Source organism: Siphateles boraxobius, unplaced genomic scaffold, assembly GCF_051911475.1.
Source record: "Siphateles boraxobius isolate OS27281-9 unplaced genomic scaffold, OSU_SipBor_1 25, whole genome shotgun sequence".
Classification (NCBI taxonomy): Eukaryota; Metazoa; Chordata; class Actinopteri; order Cypriniformes; family Leuciscidae; genus Siphateles; species Siphateles boraxobius.
In genome coordinates this window covers 20176118-20199845 of record NW_027508866.1, presented here as the reverse complement: position 1 = coordinate 20199845, position 23728 = coordinate 20176118, and the positions used below count along the sequence as shown (strand labels likewise).

Here is a 23728-nt window from a genome sequence, read left to right as displayed (position 1 = left end):
TTTCCGAAAGCTTTTGGCGCACAGAAAATATTTAGTTATATTAGTTAAATTGATCTAAGACTCCATGTGAAAATGGTGCTAGAAGTTTTTAAATTAAAAAGTTGTTAAATGTGCAAAAAATATATAATTAATGTTAGGAACTAGTACAGCTGCGGTCATAGGCTGTATAACCGAACCGTTTCACAGATGACGCCTTTCCACAGTAAATCTAGCAATGTTTATATATATATATATATATATATATATATATATATATATATATATTAGGGCTGTCAGTTAAACGCGTTATTAACGGCGTTAACGCAAACCCATTTTAACGGCGTTAATTTTTTTATCGCGCGATTAACGGTCTTTTTGGCCTAGCAAACTTTGTAGTTTTTTTTCACATGCTTTTGCAATGGGACGCGGCATGGACGTTTTGAAAGCGCAAGCTGATCTAGCTAGACCGGAAACAAAACAACCGGCACGCCGCACACACTTGTTTGGGCTTGCGAGCCGGATGCGCGAGCGCGAATCTCTCTGCTCGCGCGTGGAATATAATGTGCCGAGCACGAATCTCTCTGCTCGAGTCGCGCGCTCTCAGATACACGCTGCTCTTGTTAGAATTTTCTCTGGGCTCGCTCAGACAATATGTGCCTGCACTTAAAACGTGTTCAGTGCAATCGCGAATCTCTCCTCTTCCCCAGCTAACAATTTTAGGTTATAAGAACGTTTTCATAACGTTCCCATTAAGTTATAAAAACGTTATTTCTGAATGTTATAGGAACGTTCAAAACGTCCAGTTTTGAGTGGATGACGAGCGCGAGACACCGAAATGGATGCCAATAAGATTCTGAATGGAACGTTTACTTTTAAAAAGTTGCCAAATGGTTCCATTGACGAGACCAAAGTGATCTGTGTGTTTTGTCGTTGTGAACTGAGCTATCATCATCGCAGCACGTCCAGTCTGAAATACCACTTGATGAGGGCCAAACACACACACACACACACACACACACACACACACACACACACACACACACACACACACACACACACACACACACACACACACACACAGCTGATGCGAATTCTCCGCCCCCTCGTCAATATCAGGACCTCGTCAGTATTTCTTTCACCCTTTTATTGATGGACAGTGTTACATTGTGTGAGAGATTATTTGCTCCAAGTAAGAATGTTTTAGTGTGAAATTGAACACAATATATGCCAATGTTGTTTTCAATAAAAAACATTTGCACAAAGCAAGCCGATCCACTTTTCCATGTTAATAAGAGCATTAAAATGAGAAAAAATAATGGGACAAAAAGAAATCAAGAGACATTTAGAATAGATAAAAATGTGCGATTAAATGCGATTAATCGCGAGTTAACTATGACATTAATGCGATTAATCGCGATTAAATATTTTAATCGTTTGACAGCACTAATATATATATATTCTTTTTTTAATTAAGTAAATTTCACAATTTCACATTCATAAATTAAAGTTAACTATAAAACCCCAACTTCAAGGTTTTATTACCATCAATCTCTTTAAGATATGCTAAGTATTCCGAAATAGCCAGAAGGAAGAGAAAAAGGGAAGATCTGGCCAACAAAAACAAGGTATAACCAAGAACATAATTTAATCTGCCCCTGGGGCTTGAATAATCACAGCAAGAGTCATTCATAATAAGTATTTCACATAGAGGAGTTTCGTAATACATGTCATCCTACTGTGAGTTTGTGCCATGAGCAAGTTAAACGTCTCAGAAACACTTCTCAAAGTGGTCTGAAACTAAAACAGCAGGACTTTAGCGACAATAGACAAACTTCAAATGATGTAAAGACTTGTTTCTGTTATGCTTAACTGAGAACCATGAACATATTAAAGCAAGTTAGAACGAGACAGGAACTGACAGAGGCATCTCGCCCAACCCCCTATATCTTTAAGTAGACACATCACAGCTCTCATGCAAGTACAAACTCATTCATCCATACTTGAGAACGGAGCACAACTGAGGAAGGAGCGATTAAGTCCAACAGTTGTGAGACGCTTTAAAATACAGTAATATTATCATACCCGAGACCTCCAGAATGACCCTAATGGCAGCAAACTGAATATCAGTTATTTATCTGTACATTTCGAGGTAACATCATTGTCATGTGTCCCGTTCATGCTGGATTCTCACACAGACCCTCTTGTTCTGCCTGGTTCTGTTCATTCCCCATCTGTGGCAACTGCTTTCTCTTGAAAAAGCCAACCTGGTGGGAAATCAATATAATATTATATTATATTATATAATTAATCACACATTTTTATGTAATTAATCGTGATTAATCGCACCTAACATTCAAGTTTTTAATATATATTTTATATTGTAATACTTTCACATTGAATCGTCAAAACAATGTAGAAATAACTTAAAAACAGTATATTTTAAATATTTGTTTAATGTCTCTATTACACGGATTTCCCCCCTCAATTTTAGCCATTAATTATAGCTATTCAACATCACAGCATAATGAACAGCTATCAATTTTAACATTTAATAGGCTTTAAAAATATATATATATGTTCACATAAACCCGCTGAATAAATGTATTCCTTTAATAAATCAGGGCTCAATACTAAGGTTTTTCCTACTGGCCCAGTCGGGCCCGTTCAGGTTTTTACCTGCCCTGCTAAGATGCACAAAAAAATGTATCTTTCCATTGTTTTTGACCCATGTAACCTTGTAAACAGTGCTTTAAGTATTTCCGGTAGGTCTAACATGTAAATATACAGAAATTGAATAATCAGAAACCTACTGGCCCAGTCGGGCCCGTTCAGGTTTTTACCTGCCCTGCTAAGATGCACAAAAAAATGTATCTTTCCATTGTTTTTGACCCATGTAACCTTGTAAACAGTGCTTTAAGTATTTCCGGTAGGTCTAACATGTAAATATACAGAAATTGAATAATCAATCACTGCACAGTCTTCACTGCATAAATTATAGATTTAATACAGATTAATCCTTATTAAAGCTACAAAGTTATTCAGTCAAGAGCAGTGAGGGATTTTCTCTTTTTCTTTTGTTCTTTGATTAACATTGATCACTGACAGGTTTATTAGGCTGCCGTCCCTTTAAGAGCTGACACACATGACCCGGATCTGACACGCATCCTATTTAACTCTTGTTCCTTTAACAATTTTTAACTAATTTAAGACTGTCCTTATGAGAATACTCGGCAAAATGGGAATTTTGAAGGCATCTTTAAATATTAAATAATAATAACAAGTTAAACTGAAATAATTTCGACAGCTCTAATTATATTATATTATTAGAATAAAGCATTTTACTTTTTAAAATTACAGTGCAGTTGTACAGTAGTTGTAGTTCATGCTAAAACAAAGAGCACATACCTTCCATAGAATCACTGTAGCTAGAACAAACAGGAGGAGTCCGCCAATGACACTTCCTATGATAACACCAATAGGAACATCTCCAATCGCTCCTTCTTTACTGACTGTAATTTTTATCTGCAGCGAAGTCAAGAAAGATTAGATAAAGCATATCAATGACACATAAAGCAATATCACTATACAGTCTAGACTAGCAAAGGTTGTTTTTCAACTTTTTGACAGGACTCCCAAATATGATAATCCTCTTTTCAGAAATATAACAGTGTGAGAAAAATATTTTTTTACTACGTACTATAATATTGTTCTTAAGTACTATTTAAGAACAATATTATAGCTTTCACAATATTATATACAGTACATATTATATACTGCAGACTATATACATATATACAATATTATATATACATATATACACTACTGGTCAAAAAAATTTTTATGCTTAATATTTTTGTGGGAACTATGATACACTACCATTCAAAAGTAATTAATTAGAGAAATTAATACTTTTATTCAGCAAGGATGTAATAAATTGATAAAAGTAAAGACATTTATAACGTTTCTGCTTCAAATAAATGCTGTTTTTATTTAACTTTGTATTCATCAGAGAATCCTTGAAAAAGTTATCACTGTTTCCTCAAAAAGCAAATCAGCATATTACAAAATTACAAATTTCACAATGGGGTATGAAAGTAAACTCTGAACCATGTCTGAAAAACTTCTACTTCTGAAGTATAATGTTCTAAAGAAGTTCAGATATTTTTATGGAAAAACGTCCTCGGGTTACGACTGTAACCCTTGTTCCCTGAGAAAGGGAACGAGGACTGCGTCGAATGACACTTTGGGGGGGTACGCCCCCTGGCGTAGTGTCTCTGAAGCATGAATGAAACTAAGCCAATCTCTGATTGGTGTTGCGTCATGACGTAATGAGTGACGGCATACAAGCGGAAGCTATAAAGGACGCTGGCACACATGAGATGTCAGCTTCTGTGATGAAGCAAGTCGCTCCCAGGCAGGGGAAGGCGTGGCGAAAGGACGCAGTCCTCGTTCCCTTTCTCAGGGAACAAGGGTTACAGTCGTAACCCGAGGACGTTTCCTTTCGAAGGAACTCGGACTGCGTTGAATGACACTTTGGGGAACGAGTACCCACTATGCCTCAACGCGCCCTGCCTGTCCTAGTGTGAAGCTACTCACAGGCACACTTAGGACGAGAGGACGAGAGTGCCAGGCTGAGACGGGATGTCCAGACTGTAAAACCTAATAAAGGTGTGGGGGGATGGCCCATCTTGCTGCATCGCAGACCTCTTGGATTGGGTCCCCCGAGAGGAGGGCTCTAGAGGACGCCATGCCTCTGGTAGAATGAGCCCTCACGGCTAAAGGTGAAGGCAGATTGCGCACCTGGTACGCCAAGGAAATAGCATGGACTATCCAGTTGCTGATGGTCTGTTTGGAGGCGGGAAGACCCCTCTTGGGCAACCCAAAACACACCAGCAACTGGTCTGACTTCCGCCATGAAGAGGACCTCTGAATGTAAATTTTTAGAGCTCTGACAGGGCAGAGCAGATGAAGTCTCTCCTCATCCGCCGTCACGTGAGGTGGAAGATGAAAAGCCTGCAAAACCGTAGGCCATGCCGCATTAGATGGCACCTTAGGCAAGTAGCCCGGCCTAGGATGTAGGATGGCTTTAATGTCCCCTGGAGCAAACTCCAGGCACCCGTTAGATATAGAGAGCGCCTGGAGAATGGTCAACAGAAAAACCACCTTCAGGGAAAGGTTCTTGGCCTCAGCCGACTCCAATGGTTCGAAGGGGGCCTCGGCCAGCCCTTCGAGAACCACTGCCATGTCCCATGTGGGAACCCTGGAACGAGCCGCAGGTCTCATCCTCCAAGCCCCACGGAGGAAACGTACGACCAACTGCTGTCTCCCCAGAGGACCATCACCCAGAGGAGCGTGGAAAGCCGCAATGGCAGCCACGTACACCTTGAGTGTTGACGGGGTAAGACCAGCTGAAAAGCGATCTTGGAGGAACTCCAAAACTGAAGCCACTGAGCAGTTAACTGGATCCACCTCATGTCCTCTACACCAATTGGTAAATACATTCCACTTTAAGCCGTACAATTTCCTCGTGGAGGGAGCTATAGAGCTGAGTATGGTTTCTACTACTCCAGCTGATAGGTCGGCCTCTAGGTACTGTGCCCCCTCAGGGGCCAGACCCACAGCTTCCATAGCTCGGGCCGAGGGTGAAAAATTGAGCCCTCTGCCTGTGTCAGCAGGTCTCTCCTGAGGGGAATCTCCCACGGAGGGCCGTCAAGGAGCGATACAATGTCTGAGAACCATACTCGGGCTGGCCACAACGGGGCTACCAGCAGTAGACTGATCCCGTCGTGACGGACCCTCTCTAGAACTCCCGGGAGCAGAGCGGGGGGAAATGCATACAGACGCAGCCTCGGCCACTTCTGCACCATGGCATCCAACCCCAGCGGGGCTGGATGAGTGAGGGAAAACCACAGTGGACAGTGGGTCGTCTCTCGAGACGCGAATAGGTCCACTTCCACTGGGCCGAACCTCTGAGATATTGACTCCACCACATCGGGGTGGAGTCTCCATTCCCCTGGCCTCAGCCCCTGTCTCGACAGGATGTCTGGCCCCTGATTTTGACTCCCTGGGATGAATGTTGCTCTTAGAGATAACAGCTTCCCCTGGGACCACAGGAGGATCTGATGCGCCAGTCTGCATAGAGGGCGAGGCCTCAGACCCCCCTGATGGTTTATATAGGCCACAACCGACATATTGTCTGACCTCACAAGGACATGATGACCTTTGAGGTCCGGCAGGAAGCTCCTCAGAGCTCGGAGCACCGCCAACATCTCCAGGCAGTTTATGTGCCAGGAGGAATGATGGTCCTGCCATAGGCCTGTCGTAAAGCGGCTGTCCATGACCGCGCCCCAGCCCGTGAGGGAGACGTCTGTCGAAACGGTTTTCCGGCGACATGACGCTCCCAACACTGGACCTTGGGACAGAAACCAAGCTTTTTTCCACATAGATAGGGAACGAAGGCATCTGCGCGTAACCCTGATCATGCTGAACGGGTCCCCCCTCGGGGAGAACCCCTGGGTTTTCAACCACCACTGGAGGGCCCTCATGTGCAGCAGGCCAAATGGAATAATGTTGGACGCTGCTGCCATGAGACCCAACACTCTTTGAAAATGTTTCACAGCAATGGCTTGGCCTAGCTTTATCCTGGACACTGTGGCCAGAATGGACTCGATTCGTGAAGGAGACAATCGTGCCCACATCGTGACCGAGTCCCACACCAATACCTGGAACGTAGTTCTCTGGGCTGGTGTCAACACGCTCTTTTTCGTGTTGAGTCTCAACCCCAGGCTTTGAATGTGGGCGAGGACGACATCTCGATGCCGAAACGCCAGCTCTTGTGACTGGGCCAGAATCAGCCAGTTGTCGATATAATTGAGCACCCTGATGCCCTGGAGCCTCAGCGGTGCTAGAGCTGCATCCATACATTTGGTAAATGTGCGCAGGGAGAGAGCTAGGCCGAACGGAAGAACCCGATATTGGTACGCTTCGCCCCCGAAAGCGAACCTCAGGAACTTCCTGTGAGGTGGAAGGATGGATATGTGGAAGTATGCGTCCTTTAGATCTATCGTGACAAACCAATCCTCGGATTGAATTTGACTCACGATTGTGGGAATAGTGAGCATCTTGAACCTGAATCTCCTCAGAGAAAGATTTAAGTGTCTGAGATCTATTATTGGACGCAACCCCTCATCCTTTTTGGGTACTATAAAGTAGCGGCTGTAAAACCCGGACTCTCTGTCCGTTGGAGGAATACGTTCTATAGCCTCCTTTACCAGCAGGGAGTTTACTTCCTGTTCCAATACCCGACCCTGCACTGGGTCGACTGCAGTCCAGACCACCCCGTTGAACCTTGGTGGGCGTAAACCGAACTGCAGCCTGTATCCCTCTTGAAGAGTGTGCAGGGCCCAAGGCGAAATTTTCGTGAGATTTTTCCATGCATCGAAATATTTTACGAAAGGAACCAGGTTCTCGAGCCTGGCTTCGGGTACCAATCGAAATTCGTTCTCGACCCCCTGAAGCGGATCCCCGCCAGGGTTCGACCGAAAACGATTTTCGATGGGGGGACGCGATTGCTGCCTGGCCGCAAGCCTGTGGGGCGGACAGTACAGCGCGCGTTCGCTGGAAACCGATGCGTCCCGAAGCGCACTTGGCGGCGGGTAGTCGACATCGATTTCCTGCGGGCTCCGCGGAGGAGGCGACCTCGATCGCTCCGCCACGGGTGGGGCTGCCCGCAGAGGACCTAGGCTGGCTAGGACCTCTTGGACGAAGCCTTTTAGCCTGCAGGACGGCCCTCAGGTCCCCCTGCTGCTGCTGAGGCTTCGCCTGAGAGCGTCGTCTATGCCCCCAGGCTCCTTGAGGAGGGGCTCTAGACGCAACGCTCTCTTTCTGTGCCTGTCTATAGGCGGAGGAGCTGGTAGCTGGCTGCGGCTGCCCACTGGGGGCAGGCTTCTTGGATTTGGAACTGCGAGGGAGGTACTGCTTGAAGGCTGCAGATTTCTTTTTCACCTCCTGAAACCTGTCGACGACTGTATTTACGGCGTCGCCGAACAGGCCAGAAGGTGAAATCGGGGCAGCAATGAGAAAAGCCCTGTCCTTTTCCTTGATCCCCGACAGATTTAACCATAAATGTCTCTCCGAGACCTCCATAGCTGCCATGGAGTGGCCGATGGCACGGGCCGTCTCCTTGGTGACTCGGAGAGATAAATCTGCAGCCTTCCTCAACTTCGCTACATCTTCTGGAGTTGGTCCCTCGCCCTCATCAATATCCTTAAGAAGGTCGGCCTGGTAGGCTTGTAACACTGCCATAGTGTGTAAACAAGCACCAGCCCGACCCGCAGCCATATAAGCCCTGCCCACCAAGGAAGATGTATCCCTACACGGCTTAGTGGGCAGCACCGGGGCTTTTAGGGACGATGCCGATTCAGGTGATAAATAGGTGGCTAATGGTTGTTCCACCTTTGGCATCGTCCCATAACCTTTCTCTCGCGCCCCCAAAATATTATTATAATTAAGGACAGGGGGATTGGACACGCGCAAGGAATGTGGTTTATTCCATGATTTACACAACTCGTTGTGTAAATCGGGAAAGAAAGGCAGGCCCCGGTGTTAAGGTTGCTCTCTGTGCTGCAGGAAGCGCTCGTCTAATTTGCTTTTCACGAGCGCTTCCTTCCTCTCATGTGGCCAACTGATATTAAGACGGGCCACAGCACGAGAGAAAACCTCTACCAGCTCCTCATATGCGGGGACATGGGGTGGCGAGTCATCCCCAAAATCTCCGCCCTCGATGCTGAGCACGTCTACTTCCTCGGAAGCAGACAGCTCAAACATCGGATCCTCCACTCGCGCGGAAGAAGCCGCGGGGCGGGCTTCCGCGCGAGGTGGGAGAACATCAGAACTGACAGAGGAATCCCGAGAATGTGCCTCGGCAGTCTCGAGATCCCCTGTCAGATCCATTTGCGAGCCCCATGAAGAGCGTTGCCGCGCTGCCCAAGCAAACGCGGGTCCCGCAGCACGAGGCTCGCGAGCCTGACCATCCTCGTTAAAAATGGCCAGGCGGGTGCGCAGCACACGGATTGGAAGTTTTTCACAATCCTCGCAAGCAGCCCCCTCGAGAGCTGCCCGCGCGTGCTGCACTCCCAAACAATGAGTGCACAAACGATGTGTGTCCCCACCCGTGATATAACGAGGGCAGGGATGCACACACCGCGTGAAACTCGCTTGGCTCGCCATAATATATATATATATATATATATATATATATATATATATATTTGAAATGCTTGTGACAGACAACACCAAATAAGACAGACAAGTCAAACAGAGAGCGCTTGCTGAAGAACAGAAAGCTGACATCTCATGTGTGCCGGCGTCCTTTATAGCTTCCGCTTGTATGCCGTCACTCATTACGTGATGACGCAACACCAATCAGAGATTGGCTTAGTTTCATTCATGCTTCAGAGATGCTATGCTGAGGGGCGTTCCCCCCCCAAAGTGTCATTCGACGCAGTCCGAGTTCCCTCGAAAGGGAACAAGACAAATGTGCAGATTAAAACAAGCATATAGTAAACCAACTTCCCTATTAGTTGAACATTATGGTGGTCAACCAACAGGATGCATACCAGAAACCAGCCTTAAAAAGCAAGTGTTGATCATTGCTCAAACAACTGAAAGAAAGGGTAATGAACTGACCTGTTGTTGTTTGTGTGTGACGACTATAAGATCAGGCTGAGATGTTTCTATTTCAGAGCTTCCAGCCACTAAAACGGTCTGAAAATCCGCCTAGAAGAAGATAAACATGGTGTGAACTGAAGTATCTGCTCAGGACAGATATCAGACACGATAAAACAGTTCAAGAGACACTTACAAAGGCAAAAGTGCCCTTCCAGATCCTTGCGGTTATGTTTACAAAGTAGCTGGTTTTCATCTCCAGATTTTCGAGGACACAAGTCATGGGTTCACATTTTGCCGCCTTACAATTCTGGAAATGAACAACTGTATGTTACACAAGTTTGTTGTTCAGTAAGACATTTCAACGTTTTTGAAAGAAGTCTCATACTGACTGAGGTTGCTTTTGATCAAAAATACAATAATAAGAGTAATATTGTGAAATCTTATTACAATTCAAAATAACTGTTTTCTATTTGAATATATTTTAAAAAAATAATTTATTCCTATGATCAAAGCTGTATTTTCATTGTCACATAATCCTTCAGAAATCATGCTGACACCATATGTGCTGATTGTGCAAGAAGGCCTATGTTAAATAGGCCTCTGTAAATTTCACATTAACACACACACACACACACACACACACACACACACACACACACACACACACACACACACACACACACACACACACACACACACACACACACACACACTGACCAGTTCTGTTGTCCCTCTAAAGCTCTGTTTAGTGAAGCTGGCAGTGTAGGTTTTCTCTCTGATGTTTAACGTGTCAATTAGAGCGTTGCTGTCACATCGCACATTTACAACCTGGGCATCAGAAACACAGCCTAAATGATCATTTTCATTTTGATCCCAGCCTGGGATTTACAGCATAATGTGTGAAACACTTAATTTGTATAGGAAGTGCTCAGCAAAACTATAGAAGCTATACTTTTTAATCAAGCGTTAAACTTACAGGTGCTGTTTTGACTGAAGTCACATATAGTAAATGGTTTCCAGCCTTGGTGCTGGTGGGCAGCGAGACGGTCAGACGAGCCTGATTGATTGGCAAGGTTCCAGTCGAAACCTGCAGATAGACATGCATCAAATATCTATCGTATATTTCACATTGCAAACAGTAGGTGGAACTCGGGACAATATATATTTAATTTTGAATTGTTGAAATTTGGAATTGTTTTGACTCACTCGTAATGTTATGTTGAATTCTGGGCCGATGTCATTGAAATCTGAGACTGTGTGTTTGACTTGATACTCAGCACCAATGACGCAATAATCCAAGTTTATGTCTCTTGAAAAATAATTTAAAAGATTTATTTTTATATAATACAAGAAAAAAAAATGCAAGAAAAAAATATAGAATATATATATATATATATATATATATATATATATATTAATATTATGATCTGATTAATGTTGTCAAAGCATCATAACATTAGTCCTGACCTGGTGAGGATGATTTCGGCATCATACTGGACTGGGATGGATAGAGAGACCTTGTTATCAGATGTCACTTCCTCCTCACTGTCACTGGAAAATATTGTGCAGGGTTATTCATAGACAAAACAAACAGATGCACAAAAGTTAAAACAGAACTGTCTTAAAATAGTGTCTGTACCTTTGCACTTCAATGTTCACAACAGCATTTTTCTTTAGTTGATTCAGGTTGAACTCAAAGTTGATCTCGTATGTTACCTAATGAGACAAAATGGAATTATTAAAGAAAACAAAAATGTTGTGTCTTCATGTTATATGGGCACTTTCCATAGACATAATGATTTAGTACAAACTGTATATTCTATTCCCTTACACCAACCCTACCCCTAAACCTACCCATCTCAGAACACTTTCTGCATTTATACATTTTCAAAAATCATCACTTAGAATGATTTATAAACTGTTTTCCTCATGCGAACCAAAAAATGTCCCCACAAGGTAACACATTTCAGATATTGCCATCTTTGTGGAGACACTTTGTCCCCATAATCTAGGGTTTACCCGGCCGGCCACACACACGCACGCACGCACTCACACACACATTTCTCTTACCGACTGATCAGGTGCCAGGAATGGGTATCCAACATTGCAGTCGAGTGAGCCTGTTTTTGAAGTGCATTTCACCTCAGTGTTATCACCCTGCAAACATAAGCAGGAAAGTTCACAAATGCAATTACTCGTACACAAAGCAGAGAAGATTTATTATGTCAAATCAAAAAATGGTGTCCATACAGGGGGTGTAACAGAGGCGTAGAACAGGTTGCTGGAGAAGTTAGCAGAGACTCTTGTGTTGTATGCATTTTCCTTCCTGTTCATTACTGTCACAATGAAGGAGAGTCTTCTTCTGTCAGGGCTGACAAGAAATGAAGATGAGCTGCAAAACACAACAAAGTCTGTCAGGATTCTGGTTCTTTAATAACACTGTGGCGAACAGGACGGCCGAGGGACGTGAGACAGCACCTGTGAAGCACACCGGTCTCGCGCCGTTCTCTCACGTCCCTCGGCCGTCCTGTTCGCCACAAACACATTACACATAGCCATGGGAATAGAAATTTATTATTTTTAGTTAACTCCTAAAGGAAAGATCACTTTAACTATCATCTTCTAAGGCAGAGATTCCCAAACATTTTTGCAGCCGAACCCATTTGAACTTAAATATTTACTTGATGTACCCCATGAAAATATAATTCAAATATCTTTGGTGAAAGTTTTATTTTGATTCTTTTTATTCTTAAATTATTTATTTTATTACTTCAGTATTAGCTTTTTATCAACTCACAAACCCCAGTGTGTCACATGCCTGTCCTGTCTTGTGTTGCACATGGGTGTTTTGTTATTTTGGGCAATGTGCTCTTGTCCTTGTCTGATCCCTCCCCCTCGTTACCTGATTATTGTTTGAGTTCTTCCACCTGTCCCCTATTGATTTGTTCCCTTCATAAGTCTCCTCTTGTTTGCAGTCTTTGTCGGATCGTTGTCTAATGTTTCCTGTTCCCTGTGATCCTCCAGTAAGTTTCATGGTCTGTTTTTGTTTTATATTTATTAGTTATGTTTTCCCCCTCGTGGGTTTTGTTTTGTGTTTGTTTTCTTTTGTAAATAAATATAATTTCTCCTGCACTTGAGTCATCACACTTTTTTCCTTACCCGTTCCGTGACATAACAATCCGACCTAATGAGGACTCAGCGGAGAAGAGGGGTAAGGTCAGCGACTGTTCACGTCACGTCTGCCCAGCGAGAGACTGTCCACGTCACGTCTGCCCAGCGAGAGACTGTCCACGTCACGTCTGCCCAGCGAGAGACTGTCCACGTCACGTCTGCCCAGCGAGAGACTGTCCACGTCACGTCTGCCCAGCGAGAGACTGTCCACGTCACGTCTGCCCAGCGAGAGACTGTCCACGTCACGTCTGCCCAGCGAGAGACTGTCCACGTCACGTCTGCCCAGCGAGAGACTGTCCACGTCACGTCTGCCCAGCGAGAGACTGTCCACGTCACGTCTGCCCAGCGAGAGACTGTCCACGTCACGTCTGCCCAGCGAGAGACTGTCCACGTCACGTCTGCCCAGCGAGAGACTGTCCACGTCACGTCTGCCCAGCGAGAGACTGTCCACGTCACGTCTGCCCAGCGAGAGACTGTCCACTTCACGTCACGTCTGCCCAGCGAGAGACTGTTCACGCTCCGTTTGCCCAGTCAGAAACTGTGCACGTCCCGTCTGCCCAGTCTGAGACAGATCAGGAAATGCCCATTCGTGTGGCTGCCAAGGCACTTATGGACTATCTGGAGCGTCTGGCTCGGATCCTGGACATGCCCGTGTCTGCTGTCCCAGAGCCGGAGCTAGTGTCTGCTGTTCCAGAGCCGGAGGCAGAGCCAGTGCCCGTTCCAGAGCCAATGCCAGTTCCAGAGCCAATGCCAGTTCCAGAGCCAATGCCAGAGCCAGTGCCCGTTCCAGAGCCGGAGGCAGAGCCAATGCCCGTTCCAGAGCCAATGCCCGTTCCAGAGCCAATGCCCGTTCCAGAGCCAATGCCCGTTCCAGAGCCAATGCCCGTTCCAGAGCCAATGCCTGCTCAAGAGCCGGAGGCAGAGCCGATGCCTGGTCTGTCCATCCCGTCCCACCCTGGTCTGTCCCTCCCGTCCCTCCCGTCCCGCCCTGGTGTTTCCTTCCCGTACCGCCCTGGTCTTATGGAGCATCTGTTAGCCGCTCCGTAGGGAGGGGGTAATGTCGCATGCCTCTCCTGTCTTGTGTTGCACATGGGTGTTTGTTATTTTGGGCCATGTGCTCTTGTCCTTTTCTGATCCCTCCCCCTCGTTACCTGATTATTGTTTGAGTTCTTCCACCTGTCCCCTCTTGATTTGTTCCCTTCATAAGTCTCCTCTTGTTTGCAGTCTTTGTCGGATCGTTGTCTAATGTTTCCTGTTCCCTGTGATTCTCCAGTAAGTTTCATCTTCTGTTTTTGTTTTTTATTTATTAGTTATGTTTTCCCCCTCGTGGGTTTTGTTTTGTGTTTGTTTTCTTTTGTAAATAAATATAATTTCTCCTGCACTTGAGTCCTCACACTTTCTTCCTTACCTCTTACTTCCTTTCCTCATTTCTTTAAATATTTATATTAATTATTTTAATTATTTCAATTAGCACAATTAATTCAATTAATCATTTTTATTGTTTTTTTAAAATATTTATATTAATTAAAATTAATTAAATTAACAAAAACAATTTTGATTATAAATATATATGTAAACAAGGATTGAAACGACATGATTATATCACCTACAACAAGATTGTATAATGAATATACATTTTTAGGTGAACTATCCTTTTAGCAGTTTATAGACACTGGCCCTTTAAAATATACTATAGGTTACCTTGGTACATCAACAGCTTTTACAGTCAGCTTCAGGTCACAAGTACATTTATCATCAGAGCCACAATCCTTTTCAAAAGGGACCTGAGGAAAAAGAAATGCATTTTTGTCAAAGTTTAGAAACTTTGAAACAATTGACGTTGGACGTACTGACGCCCGTAATTAAATTCAGAGGGAACCTTACAAAAAAATCCCATGCTTTAGGCTGAAATGCATCTATGGCAGGGCCGTTTTCTGGATTCTCTGGACTGATGTCGACTCGCAAAGCAACTGGACTAGCAAAATCAGGGGTCTCCTATTACACCGTGAAAACAACCATGTAAAATTATCATTCAAGCACTTATAAATAAAACAAAGTTGTAGTACAGTGAGCACTGTTATTATGAACAGCATGAGGCTTGTGGTAACTGGCAAACTCACCTGGACATAGACTTTATGATCTACACAGGTTTGTGTCTCAGAGACGCTGACAGCTTTCTGGAGAACACGCTCTGAGTTGTCAAACTGGGCTCTTGAAGTGGCTCTTGATGACTGCAGGTCAGCGTCAAGGGTCAGGTTGTACTTGATATCTAAAGAACAGTGATTTCATTCACTTTCATTGAGATTTTGAAAGAAATTAACATACATGAGATACAAAATACATGAGACGACCTTACCTACTTTACCCACTAATGTAGTGGGTCTGAATGTTGACCTGAAACAGACTTTGGCAGTTACACACGGCACCATGCTTCCACCGAACATGCAAGTTTTACTCAGAATACTGATCTTCTCCGGGTTGAAGGAGACCGTTGTTGTGATAACTGCAACTCCCCTTGACCTAAGATCAAAAAATACTATATATTTCATCACATTTTCAGTAAATTATTTACTAGATCTTTAACAACTACACTGAGACCCTCACCAGAGCTGCACTACATTCCCATCTCCTCCGACCGAAATATCAGGGATTGAATCACTGTTCATATCTTCATGGCCATCTAAAGAGCGTCCGAAGAACCGAAGCGCCAGGTCCAATTTGGATCCAAGAATTTTCTGCACAAAATAAGAAGACTTTTTTTGTGTATAAAAGTCAATGACAAATAAAAATGCTCATGATAAAAAAAAATTAAGGAAAAAAGAGGATCTTTAAATATGTATACAGTAAATAGTTAAGAAGTGTGATCTTTGTATTTGCATCAGCGTAGAGTAGACCAATCACAATAGACTGGGTGACTGACCAATCACAGCAAAGTAGACCAATCACAACAGACTGGGCCATTTGACCAATCAGAGCACAGTAGACCGATGTGCCGATGATACTTTTAAGGATGAGGTTTTCATGGCTGGTCAACAACTTAACCAGCCACACTTCCTTGAACTCATGGTAATTTCAGCAGGAATATTAAAATAAAAATTAGTGCGTTCTACTTGTGAGCTCTGCTTTCTGACGGTCTTTCTGTCTCCATAGTAGATGTAAATGGCACCATGGCCATTGCCTTCCAATGGGGCACCAACCACCACGTCACTGAAGCCGTCCAGGTTCAGATCTGGGACAACAGTGATGGCCGTCCCAAACCGAGCATTCTCAAATTTAGAGGGTCCCTCTAGACTGCCCTGGTAGCTTAAGATGCCCTAAGAACAACATGAGGCAAGAAATGGACAGTCGTTTTAGGGTATGCTTTGAGTGAAGATTATGATTATCTGAGCATGGACAGCAAATCTTTGTCACCTTGGTAATGATGAACAGGTAGACTCGTCCTGTCTCAGACTTCTCCTCGCTCATGTACATCGGAGCTCCGACCAGCAGCAGATCAGTCACTCCATCAGCGTTCACATCAACGGGACAGAGAACGCTGCCAAAATAAGACCCGATCTGCAAACCAGACACCACAATTAGGCTACATATAACATGACTTTACTGTCTAATGAAACTCAAGGTTATTAAGGGTCAAATGTACCTGATCTCCTCTTTGTGAATCTATGACCACAGGTTGTCTCTGGCTGTCAATAATGTAAACTATAACCTGTCCTCTATGAACGGCACGAGGAGCACCGGCCACATAAAACTCAGACGAGCCGTCAGTCACAGAGCTCACAGAGTAGCCTGAATATATGACAGGGGGAAATAAACAAAAAATGAGAAGAATCTAAAATACTCTATATTTTTACATGGTATACACTACCGTGTGGGGTAGTTTAAAATCTTTTTAAAAGAAGTCTCTTATGCTCACCAAAACTGTATGTATTTGATCAAAAATCCAGTGGAATTACAGTAATATTGTGAAATCATATTACAATTTAAAATAACTGTTTTCTATTGTAATATACTGTATGTTAAAATCTAATGTGATCAAAGGTGAATTTACAGCATCATTACTCCAGTATTCACAAATTCCTTCAGAAATCCTACTAATATGATGATATGATGCTCAAGAAACATATATTATTGTTATCCATGTAGAAAACAGTTGTGTATGGAAACTGTGATAAATTTTTTCAGGATTCTTTAATGAATAGAAAGTTCAAAAGAACTTATTTTATCTTTTGTAGCATTGCACATTGTCTTTACCATGTGTATCAATTTAATGTGTCCTTGCTGTATAAAAGTATAAACTTCTTTTTTTATATAATCCAATAGTGTATATGTGATTATAAACATACATGACATCTAAATTTGCTTTTGGTAATGAAAAATCATTACAACTGAATCAGTGACACAATGCTGTCTCACCGAGTAATGAGCTGTGGTTTCTGTCATCCAGGTGTTTCTCAAAAGCATTTTTGAGGAAAATGTTTGATTTTCCAGCTGTTTGATGGACGACGGTCCCGGTCCATCCATACGCTCCGACAGCACCAAGCATGATCTCATTCTGTGGAATAAAACATTTTCTCTGAATCAGTATGATACACTAGAGATTTGTGAAACTGCTCCATCAGATACATGATGTGTTGAAAGATTATCGCCACCTTTTTATTGGTCTGATGTGCGCTGAATCCAACTTGGGACATCTCCATTTGAAATTCTTGGCCTTGACCGGTGCCTTAAATGAAACAAGACAAATATATTCAGATGCTTATCCTGATTTAAAGCTGTACTTTAGGTAAAAGTGTGACCGGTTTTCACTGGATGAAAAAACACATGTTTGTGAATGCAAGATTTACCTTCAATGTTAAAGATTCTGTCCCCCAGAGTTCCCGCGATATTGATTAGAGCTTCCTCTGATGACACATTGAACATATAGTTCTCTGTTGGAGTGCTAGCGATCAATTCAATCTCCTCGATGAACTTTTGAATATTGGCACCTTTCTTGAGAATCTGTGTGAATTAATTCATGAGACTTTTACACCAAATTCATTCATTATTTTGCTTGTTTTGTTTTCCAGAAAAAAAATTAAAATAAAATAAAATAAAAAATATATATATCAATAAACAACCTTAAAACAATATGCAATACATTTAATTAAAGACATATTATACAAATTAAAACTATTTCTGGAGTGTATAAAATCAGATACACTTTATTATGAAATTTGCAACCATGCTGGAGCCTATTTACATCAATATGATTTAATTTTAGGTAATGAACTACTCATTTTACCTAATGTTCTTCATTTGAACAGATTTCATGTAATACCATAGATAAAAATAGCACCAGTATACTAACCCAGTACCAGTTATATACTTATTACTGATTAATTACATTGTAACAACATCACATTAAAATAAAGGGTTACACTTTTAATATTAATATTAATTAACAATGTATTTACTATAGGGTTAGGGTAGGATTGGGTTTTGGTTGAGGGTTAGTTGCATGTAATTATGCATAATTTACTGTTATTACTATGGTAAGCATATGTAACATATGTAACAAGGACACTGTAAAATAAAGTGTTACCAAATAAAGTTTCTGTTTTATGAATGTAAAGCTTTTTTTCATGCTGATCTCTCACTTACAGCAATGCCAAAGCGAATGATGCCATCTCGGTCAAATCTCTCAATGACCTCTTGACCTTTATAACCATCAGCTGATTCTCCATCCGTCACCACTACCAACACCTTAGTGGCACCTGGACGCCCGCCGTTTTCTGGTAGGAAAGCGTTTTGTCTGAAACACAAACCATCAGAAACGTTGTTTTTTTTATACAATAAATAAAATAAATGACTAAATTTAATAATAAATAATAAAAAATAAAATAAACAATACATAAATACAATTACATAATTAAATTAAAATTAAATTAAATTAAATTAAATTGGTACTAATTTAAAAAGGTACCTGGCATTGTCAAGTGCCGCGAAAGTGTTGGTTTCTATTCCAGTTTTTTGGGTAATAGCTGAAGCCGCTGAAATAACTTTTTCTTTATTCTGGTCAGAACTAAATTGATAAAGAAAGGACAAGTCCTCTGAATACTGCATAATACTGACCTAAAAAACAAAAACAAAATCAAAATTAAGTCATATCACATAAATCAAAGACAAACTTGAATCAGAATAAGCTGCCTAACAGTACTTACTCGAGTTTTATCTGGTCCGATATCAAGATTTTCCAAAAGCTTGGAGAGAAAGTTTATAACGTCATGCCACGGATATATACTGTTTGATCCGTCCAAAACAATGGCAACATCCATTGGCCCTCCACAAGCTAAATGAGAAATTCAGATTTAGAAGATTAAGAATGACTAATGTATTTTGTAACTTTCTGACAGTAAAAAAATAAGATGTACGCTACTTTGAAGGGCAGGAGAGAAGGCCGTCTGGAGTGCAAACTGTGGGCTCAGTTCAGCACAGACTCCTGGGTAGAAGTACTGACTACCACAGCGCTGAGCCCACAGAGGACCGCATGTCTGAAACACAAGCATTTATTCTATAAACTTAATACAGTTTAATCCATAACAGAGTGTCTTCAGTATGACAAGGATTGAATGAATGTTTTAAAAGAAGATTCTGGTGACATAATGCTATCACATCATACCATAAATCTGTTAGCTATAGCTGTTGGAGTAAGAGTCAGACCCAGACTCATGTTGATGTTGATGCTCTGCACACCATCTATGCTGACAGAGTCTGCGAAGACACACATATGTTTTGTGAAAAATCAAAATCCTATTAGTTAAATTTTAAAGTCGGCAAGAAATCAAAATAGACAATTCATGTTTTTATAGAATATTATATAACTTCCTCTTGCAGCGTCATCTCTTCTATTCTCTGATGTTTATGGTGTGAGGGTGGGGCAACCTGTCACTCACATGAGATTGACCAATAGCAAACCACAACCATCCAATCAGTTCCCCATAGACAAAATCAAGTCCCGCCCTACATTTGTTTTTGTTTGAAAAGCAGTTTCACTCTGATATACTTCACAGTAGAGAAAAAGACTATCGCAACTTCCGTTTCATTCCAACTTTTTCAGTTCCTTTCAAAAAAGTACTGTTGTTTCAGATAGCAATACAATGGTGCTGAATGATAGGCTATCATATTCATTATGCATTTGCATGGTACTCCATGGTATTATCATCGACCATGCCCAAAGCCCATGGTAAATACCACAATACTTATTTGTAAGTGCATTATTATTTTAAAATAAAGAGAAATGTACCTTGAAGGTTTAGTTTCTGGCAGCTGGTTGGACCACCAGTGTCACACTTATAGAGGTCTCCTTTTCTATCCTGAGGGTATCCGCTCCAGGGAGAACCTACCAGCAGCCTAAGGACAAATAACACACTTTCTCTGTACAATAAAACAAATAATGCAAACAAACTTTGCATGCAGAATTTTGCCAGTGATTATTATTAAACCTGGCAGAGATTTTCCTCTACTAAAAAAATGACACAAAATGTCCCTTCCAAGAATAAGACAAAAAAGCAAGAAAAAAAGATGACAATTCCTGTCCCTGACAGGAATTAGTCATTAAAAAAGTTGTCTCATTTATCCCACTGTAATCTGTGACTATGTCTCAATGCATCACTCTGACACTTCCACCAATAGACTTCAGTGTATTTTTATATATTTCGAATATATTGTGGAGAAAAAACCTGGTGTGTGTGACAGATCTTACCATTTTCCTTGTTTATTGCTCAACTGTCGTACAGTGTAGCCAAACTCTTCTACCGCAGAACCTGATGAGAAGATTTTGGCACCTGCAGTTCCTACATTAAAACCCTGAGTGCGAGTAATACAGAAACCTGCAGGAAAAGTTCACATTCTCAGTGAATTTAGACTAATTTCATTTGAGCATGTTTGCTTGTTCCACAAACACATCAATATGGGACATCTGACATTGGTCAAACTTTCTATTGACCAGCAGTGTGTCGGTATATTTCAAACAATACTTGTCAAAGTGAGAACCCAACCCTTTTAGACTTTGCACCAAACACGCCTATGGGACTTACACTGATTTATCATGCACAAAAGTATATTTCTTTTCCAAGAGTATGGATGGACATCAAAAGAAATAAAAAATAAAATAAAATATTTGAACATAACTAAAATAGCCTAGACCAATTTACTTGAGAAGCAAAATTGCTTAAATTAATAAATTAATCTAAAAAATGTCTTTCCCAATTGCCAATTATTTTAAATTTATTAAGATTTATTCTTAACTTAAGTGATGAATCAGAAAAAGAAATATTATATTTCTTGCTTATGTTTTATCATTTGCTTATGTCTTATTTAATCATTTAGATCTTAAATACCATTTAATCAAATGTCATCATCATATTTTAAGAAATAATACTAATCATGTTGATGTGTTTCTCATTACCATCATTTTGATGTGTTTACCATTTTTATCATTTGAAATGTATGTTTCATACTTTTATTAATCTTAATGCCTCAAATGTTGCTGATTGAAATTTAGTATTGCTGTTTAGATGAGGGCAAAGGTCTATACGTTTCTGGAAGGCAGACCACAAATGCTCGAATGTCTCAAAATAAAGTGGTAACCGAATGTTTTAGCTAAACATCTTGCAGTGTACAGGCTAATACCTCAGAGTCTGAATGTCTTGTGTGTCTGATTCGATGCAATATACTATGAAAAGAGAAACTATTCTACTTAGTTCATTCTATTTTTCTTTATTAAACTCCGGATTATGGATGAATTCATTATATTCTTCATTTATTATTTGATTGTCTGCTGTTAAGAAATAAAATTTGACTTAATCATCTGACTGGATCTCCATGCATCAAGTAAAACGTTTTGTCATGGGGTAGGAAAATAAACTTAATTAAAGATACATTTTCTTGTCTTATCTTGTACAATTTAAGTTTTTTTCCTCCCCCTTTTTTAAGAGGTTTAGATATTCAGTAGATATTTAAAACATTTTCATTATCAGATCATCAACACAAAATCTGAAAATCCAAATGTAAACATGTCTGTTTCAAATGTAAAGAAAAAAGTACAAACTATGGAGATTAATAAATAGTAAACATAATTTAATAAACATGACAAACTACTCACTCTGCAGTAATATCAGTAGTATCACAACTTTTTCCATTTTGTCCGTTGCTGGAGATGTTAAGGAGAAGGAGCAGATAGTGTTGCCCCCAGTCATAATGAAACAACTTGAACTCAGGCTCAGGAAAAAAATTATTATGACAGGATATGATGTCAGAGCAGCTCTGGCCAGATTTGGATCTTCCTTTCATTTTAACATTAGCCGACAAAATGCAAACAACTGACCAAATAAGGAAACTCATAGCTGTCTTAAGAACAGTTCATATGAATACAAATGAAAAAGTGAAAAAAAAAACAAAGATAAAAAATAACAGGGATAGACTATGGGGAAACCAATAAAGGACCACAAAAACATTTACTTATGAAATTATGTTATAAAAAAGAGATTTACAAGATGTTGAGACATTGTGCCTCGTCTAGGGTCTTTTCCTGCGCTCCTATTGGCTGAACTGGACTAGGCTGGGCGTGGACAAGTGGGCGGAGGGGCGGAGTCAAACAGCTGAGGAAGGTGAAGCACAGCACTGTAATAGTCATACTCAACATGAGTGATCTCACTGCAGACCATGACACACACACATACACACACACACACAGACAATGATTAACCCAAGTCTCCTGACGGGATTTTATCTTTCAGACTGATGTAATTGAGGAGTTTACCACACTGGCATGGTTTCAAAGCAAACAGGAAATGTTTCCCACTGACATTTCTGTTGAATTCTGCAGTTCCACTGAAGCAAGTCAGACTCATGTAAGCCACAACCTTGACATATGGCTAATACAATAGGCCTATGTTTCCAAAACTTGGTTTCAGATTTTATTTCAAATGCTATTTTTTACAAACTTATCAATGCATCTATAAAATCTAAACATGATACATGGTTATTCACTAGACATTGATGTGATCAAAGAACACTTACCAATAATTAACTTAAGGTACTTATACAACAATTGGTTCCAGTCCTCAAATTTGTTTAATTGATCGTTACATCCTTGCGCCAGTTGGCGGTGACGGGTGGCAGTTTTTATGAGTGATTCATTCACTAACGGAACACAGTTCTGCCTTTTCTTCACTTGGAACTATTGAACTTGAAGGATGTGTGGGGCTCATAATAACATTCCCTGTAATGTTAATGTTTAGAGCCCCCTCTAACCCGTGTCATTCAACCTATTGTAAGTCGATGTACCATCACAAGAGACTTGGAAATATATTATGAAGGTTGAAAAGTTACCTGGTGTTGCTTTAATTGATAGTGAGTATTGCTCAAGCAGGCATGTTGTTATAGTGATCCTACAGGAGAGGGCGCCCACGGAAGAGAGGGGCGGGCGTAGAAGAGAAACAGAAGAACAGTTCCCTTTCGAGAGGTCTCTCCTATATCGTAAGTAGCTTACGCTATAGGAAAACTCCTTTTCTCGAGAATATTGATGTCTTTATGTAAAACGCATTGCAGCTGCACAGCAGACAGCAATGAGCGAAGGAGCTCGGTCATTGGCTGTGCTGCGTCAACTTGCTCGAACCAATGACGGGGCGACTCTGAATGCGCGACCAATGAGCGCGCCTCGCGCCCGCACGCGTCAGAGCCCGCCAAGATGGGCGTGGCCAAGAGCTATATATTGGGCGCCCCGTCATAACCGTTCTTTAGATTTAATCTCCTTCAGCGAACACCTTCTTCGCTGAATCCTCCGGATTATTGAAAGCCTTCGCCGCTTTGACCAAGGGCGGATACCCGGAATGTGACGACCTGGTTCTCTCCGCACTGCGGGCTCGCT

At 41.6% G+C, this 23728-nt stretch overlaps 2 protein-coding genes across 3 annotated transcripts in view; one reads left to right on the top strand and one right to left on the bottom strand.

The window, feature by feature from the left end:
- Positions 1-23728, top strand: part of LOC143750170 (chondroitin sulfate proteoglycan 4-like) — a 445241-nt gene that overhangs the window by 134078 nt on the left and 287435 nt on the right. The gene's annotated exons all lie outside the window — the stretch shown is intronic.
- On the bottom strand, positions 1109-22196 carry LOC143750171 (integrin alpha-2). Of its 2 annotated transcripts, XM_077243053.1 has the most exons (30): positions 21962-22194; positions 20561-20687; positions 20102-20208; positions 19478-19569; positions 19235-19349; positions 19020-19147; positions 18782-18930; positions 18460-18610; positions 17664-17817; positions 17469-17542; positions 17233-17371; positions 16460-16605; positions 16231-16374; positions 15930-16133; positions 15424-15554; positions 15176-15339; positions 14940-15088; positions 14704-14814; positions 14521-14603; positions 11899-12040; positions 11719-11805; positions 11288-11364; positions 11116-11199; positions 10855-10957; positions 10625-10735; positions 10366-10476; positions 9842-9955; positions 9667-9756; positions 3385-3501; positions 1109-2243 (listed from the first exon to the last, which is right to left on the bottom strand). In XM_077243053.1, exons 1-30 carry the CDS (start codon positions 22053-22055, stop codon positions 2154-2156), a joined length of 3588 nt encoding a protein of 1195 aa, XP_077099168.1. In that variant the 5' UTR covers positions 22056-22194; the 3' UTR covers positions 1109-2153. The 2 variants fall into 2 exon arrangements, with proteins under 2 accessions (XP_077099168.1, XP_077099169.1); XM_077243054.1 differs by lacking the exons at positions 1109-2243; positions 3385-3501; positions 9667-9756; positions 9842-9955 and adding an exon at positions 10050-10248 and having other exon boundaries at positions 10324-10476; positions 21962-22196.